The 5,802-nt window shown below is 43.0% G+C and overlaps 1 protein-coding gene across 1 annotated transcript in view; it reads left to right on the top strand.

Annotated features, from left to right (window-relative positions):
* LOC126512779 (60S ribosomal protein L3-like) overlaps positions 1–568 on the top strand; it is a 4,358-nt gene extending 3,790 nt beyond the window's left edge. The window contains exon 2 of the mRNA XM_050160727.1: positions 256–568. Within this exon, the coding sequence (XP_050016684.1) occupies positions 256–524 (269 nt within the window). The 3' untranslated portion in view covers positions 525–568. The remainder of the gene's footprint in view (positions 1–255) is intronic.
* Positions 569–5,802: the final 5,234 nt, after the last annotated feature.

The following is a 5,802-nucleotide window of genomic DNA, read 5'->3' as shown; positions in this document are numbered from 1 at the left end:
TCCAGCTTCTTATTGGCTAGCTCTTACATATTGTTCTAACCCATTTCTAATATTCTGTGTAGCCCATGAGCTGGCTTACCAGAGAGGATCTTAACCTGCGTCTGTCTGGAGTGGGAGCATCATGGCGACTCACTCACTCAGCTTCTTTTTCCCAGCATTCTCTTCTGTCTACTCCGCCTACCTAATTTTCTGTCCTATGAGGGCCGAGGCAGTTTCTTTATTATTAACCAATGAAATCAACAGATAAGATACAAGACCCACCTCCATCATTTGTCCATTATGGTGAGGTAACCAATGACTTCATCGTGCTCAAAGGCTGTGTGGTGGGAACCAAGAAGCGAGTGCTCACACTCCGTAAGTCCTTGCTGGTGCAGACCAAAATGCGGGCTCTGGAGAAGATTGACCTGAAATTCATTGACACCACCTCCAAGTTTGGCCACGGTCGTTTCCAGACCATGGAGGAGAAGAAAGCATTCATGGGACCACTCAAGAAAGACCACATTGCCAAGGAAGAAGGTGCTTAATGCCAGAATTTGCTTGACTGGTGTGGTTGGTCTCAATAAAAACTTTTTCAGTGAAAACAAACAAACAAACAAACAAACAAACAAACAAAAAAAAACTGAGTGCCCAATCCATATCTGACAACACTTAGAGCTCAGATCTTTGGGAATTAGTCAGGTCTCTATGTGAGTATCAGGGCAGGAACTCCACAGCGAAGCTGGTGGCTTTCTTAGAAGAGTGAAACAGAGATGAACTGGCAGAGCTCTGTTCTGCCTCACCAAATGGTGGTCTCCACCATAGCACAATGTGGCAAGGATGACCCCATCCGATGCCAACCAGATGTGGGCTTCATGCCTACAGAAAGGAGAGCTAAATAAACCTCTTTACAAATGACCCAGAATGAGAAATTCAACTTCTGCAACAACAACAACAAAACTAAAACACACAGTTTGAAGACTGTTTTAAATACTGGGAAGAAAGATGAAAGTCCAGCTCAGTTTTCTGATCCATGGAAGATGGGCAGGAAGAGGCTCTAGGACGCTACACTCGTCTGAATGTGACAGCTGCCTTCATATTGTGAACCCTCCTGGCCTTGCAAGGCTTTCATAGGGAAAGATAAAGCCAAGGAAAAGTGACCCCCGATTCAAACCAAATCGCTCTGGCGTTTTGGTGTGCAGATGGAGCTTTCTCTTCTCAGCGGTGATTGTTCGTCACGTGGGCTGGGCTAGATTGATTGTCAAATTTGGGGAAGAGAAAGAATTTTCCTCTGGGGTATACTGGCAATTATTTTTCAGTTGTTTTTGCCCTGCCCTGGAGCATGAAGCCAATATCATTTTTAGGATCAGGTGAGTTTATCCAACATGATCAATTTCCTGTGATTGTCTGCTCTTGTCACTGGGGGATGGGAGAGCAACTCTCCTTGATCACTTTGACACTAAAAGCTGTCACCTGGAAATTGACCAGGACATAAAACTCTGAGCCCCCAATGACAGGAAGATCAAGAGACCAATACGCGGTGGAGAGAGTGGGGGAGCACAAAGCAGGTCGCCCCTCACTCCTGCCCTTTCAGCTCCCACTAATGAGGTACAGTGCAGGGTAACTGGTGTCAGGTCATAACACATCAGCTTCTGCAGGGCTCTGGCAGGGCCTGAGGAGTAATGTGACGTGACAGGCACAGTGGAGAATAATGACTCGCTCCCCCTGCTGCTGAGTGTTGCCCGCTCAGAACCACAGGTGGTGGAGAAGGCCTTGGTCACACAGAGGAGCAATGGGCTTCCTGGCCACCTGCACAGGGAGCCATATTTGATGGTTTCTTAGCTTCACTGGGTACTTGGCACAGGGGGTAGAGTTATTCCCTCACTAGCTTGTGTATGGGAGGGCTGGAAGGATCGGCTCATACGTGCATGTAGAAGTCAGAAAGTATCCTTGGGTGCTATTGGTCAATATAGACATCCATTATGTTTTATTTTTAACTGTTTGCAAAGGGTTAGGAGGTGTGGCCTTGTTGAAGGAGGTGTGTAATTGGGAGTGGAATTTGAGGTTTCTAAAGTCCATGCCTTCCCCAGCCCCTCTCTCTCTTTATGTGACACTGGGGACTCAGGAGTCAGAGCTCTCCTTCCACCATATTGTCTCAGAATGAAACTCGGGCCATCATCTTGAGAAGCACTTTATAAACTGAGCTGTATCTCCCCAGCCCGCCCCTGCTCCCCAGTTCAAACACCACTTTATCTGCTGCCTTCAGCTTCCCTTTTGCTAATTTTCTGTCATCTGGCTACTTCTGCTGATTGGTGCCTTCCCTTTCCTTCCCAGTTTAAGGCAAATCAAACACTGCATTGGGGTCTTAGGAGCCGCCTAGCCTTTGTGTCCTTCACAGTCACCCTCACAGTGCCCTTCCGCACAGACGGCCAGTCTGGCCGTTTAAAGACTTGTTCTTTACTTTTTAGTGTGTGTGTGCATGCACGTGCACATGAGTGCAGGTATCTATGGCAATCAGAAGGGGGTATCAGATCCCTTGGAGCTGGAGTTATCTGATATGGGTGCTGGGAACTGAACACATCCTCTTAACCACTGAGCCATTTCTGTAGCTCATGGGCAGTCTTTTAAAATGCAAGGCAATTTCAATGACCAATCCTTGGTCATCTGATACTTCCCTAAGAGTCCCCCAAACGTCTTGCCTGCATTTGTAAGGTGTTACATGTCTTAGCAGATGAAATGTGGTATGAAGGTATTCTAAGAGTGTCGCTCCCTTGGCTGTCAGACAGTGAAAGGGATTGGAATGTCCCCAGGAATCCCATAAGAAAGGGAAGGAAAAGGCTTGTCTGGCACCAGCCAGAGGGGGAACCCACCTCTCAGAAATACATTCTACAGAGTTCTGACAGCCATTAGTCCACTTTGCAGGGCAGACTGGAGCTGAAGCAAAGATGATGGTGGAGGGGAGCCGAGCCTGGATTGGGATGACTTAGTTTTGTATATTCCTAGGCCTTTATTTAAGCCTAAATTCCACCATTAGATGGAGATGGAAGTAATGTTGGGAATGCAGTTCCTAGACCTCTTTAGCTGCTCATCTTTGCAAAGTGACCACAGTGAATGAGTTGCCTTTCTCTGCTTTCACTATTGCTTTGAACTGACCTATTGGGTATAGTGGGTGAGCTACTTGTTAGGACTTCCAGAGACCTAACCACGCTGGGTACAGTACCATCCCATCATTCAGTCCCTGCCAGTCATACCAGTTTTCCTTTTGCCCTCTAAATACATCTAAATGATGTTTTCCTATCATCTTAGTGGTTACACATGACTATACTGATACTTTAATTATTGTCTGTCGTCCCTTGGCCCCTCAGTGAGTGCCCCACCAGCCACTCAGGGAGTTCCCTGGCAGGGCTTCTGATTCCACTGCCCTGGCTCTGTAGTAGCCACAATATGTAGGTTTAAATTAAGTCTCTATTGCTGTATTTATTAATTAGGCTCACAAGTCAAAGGCTGGGGTGAAAACTTGCTAGCTCGGAGAGGCTGAGTAGCAGTTAGCTGACCTTGCTTTTTGGCCAGACACCACCAGAGACAAGTCTCTTCCCTTATCCCAAAACCAAGAGGAAGCTCAAACTCCAGTCCCTGCTCTTTCCTGTGCATCTTCTTTATCCAAATTGCTGGCTTCTCTATGACCAGGTCCTGTCAACTAGTAACTGGCTCTGCCCCCTGATTCAAGGCATAACTTTATTGGGCAGTCTTGGGAGTGTCAGCATGCTATCAACATATCCCACAACATCTAAACCTATTATTATTATTAGTAGTAGTATGTCACAATGAAGGAGGGTTGAGTATAATGGAGGATAAGAGGCAGGCTCACAGTTGTGTTGAGAATTATTGAACATCTGGAGTTATTAATAGCATCATGTACTGGTGTTTGGAAAATGGAAGTCCTCAGAGCTCATGCTGTTAGCTATTTCTATAGAGAACGTGGATGCCTCATGGAAGTAGGAAGAGAAAGAGAAGGAGGCAAGGAGGACACCATTGAAAACTGTTTTCTTTTCTTTTTTAAATGTACTATTTTTGTTTTTAAAGATTTAATTATTTTTAATTAAAATTAAATGCACATTATAGTAATATCAATATCAAGAAGGCTGAAGCAGGAGGATGGTGAGTTATATGACAAGACCCTGTCTCAAAAAAGCAAGCAATAGTAACAAAAATAAAATAATAAAAATTATATATTAAATTGATAAATGTGGCATTTGATATATTACAGGAAAATTAAATCAACTGAATTGACATATCTATCATCTCCTTTGCATGCTTTAATGTTGGGAACATTAAAAATTGAATTTTAGTAAATTGAAAGTGTGGTGAGTTGAAAGACAGTTGCGCCCATAGGCTCACAGGGAGTGCTATTTGAGGACATATGGCTTTGTTAGAGGAAGTGTGTCACTGGGGGTGGGCTTTGAGGTTTCAAATGCTCAAGCCAGGCCCAGTGCCTTTCTTTCTGTTCATGCTGTCTGAGGATCTGGATGTAGAGCTATAATCTACTTCTCCAGTACCATGTCTGCCTGCATGCCACCATGCTATCTGTCATGGTAATAATGGACTAAACCTCTGAAACTGCAAACCAGGCCCAATTAAATGCTTCCTTATAAGAGTAGCCATAGTCATTGTGTCTCTTCACAGCAATAAAAGCCTTAACTAAGAAAGGAATCTAAAATACATTATTGTTGTTGTTATGATTATTTGGTACAAGATCTTTCTATACATCCCAAAGTCATGTGGAACTTACTTTGTAGACCCAACTATCTTCAAATATACAGTAATCCTTTTTTCTCAGCCTCTCAAACTCTGGGAGATATGGCTGTAGTACAGGCAACTGTAAAGGAGCTGCAGGCTGCATTCCTACCACCCAGCTCCCGGCCGCCTGGCTAGCTTATGCCCCAAAATAACAACACACAAACTGTATTCATATAAACACTGCTTGGCCCATTTCTATTAATGTGTGTAGCACCACGAGGTGGTGACTTACCAGGAAGATTCTAGCCTACGTCCATCTTGGGCTGGAGCTTCATCATGTCTGACACCAGGAGAGGCATGGTGTCTGCCTTACTTCCTCCCAGCATTCTGTTCTGTCTATTCCACCCACCTATGTTCTGACCTATCAGGCCAAGCAGTTTCTTTATTAATTAACCAATGAAACGACACCTACATCAGGCAACAGTGAACCATGAGATATGGGTGCTAGGACCTGAATTCAGTCTTCTGGAAGAACAGAAAGTACTCTTAACCTCTCAGCTCTCTTTCCAGCTCTATAAAATATTTAATGCATATAATAATAAAGCAATTACTAACAGGAGTGATTTAGCAAACTATGAAAAAATTATACATTTTTCTGTTTTAGTTTAGATGTAAAAAATGGCAGAGAGTTCCAATTGTTTGTTAAATTGGCCATAGAGCATGTGATATAATTTATCTTATATGAGGGTGACTATTAATTGCTACTTATTTTACATTAATTTGTTTTTGCACTGTCTCAAGGGTAGGAGGAATAAAGTTTAATTATATAAAGTTTATTATATATAATGTACAAACATATATACATATATGCAAACACACATATGAACTTTATTCTTCTCATCTTTGGGACAGTGCATATATATGTTCTAATATGTAATATGCATTACATATTATATAATATATTACATATTAGAGTCACATTTTAGCCAGTTGGAAAGCAATACATAAAGAATATTTACCAAGAAAACCAAGAGCATTCAGGGGCACTCTGCCTCTAATCATAACTTATTTGTTGCTAAACTTTATTCA

The sequence above is a fragment of the Alexandromys fortis genome, unplaced genomic scaffold (genome assembly GCF_014885135.2).
Source record: "Alexandromys fortis isolate MF-2015 unplaced genomic scaffold, M_Fortis_MF-2015_v1.1 scaffold_104, whole genome shotgun sequence".
In the NCBI taxonomy this organism is placed as follows: domain Eukaryota; kingdom Metazoa; phylum Chordata; class Mammalia; order Rodentia; family Cricetidae; genus Alexandromys; species Alexandromys fortis.
This window is presented reverse-complemented; position numbering and strand designations above follow the sequence as displayed.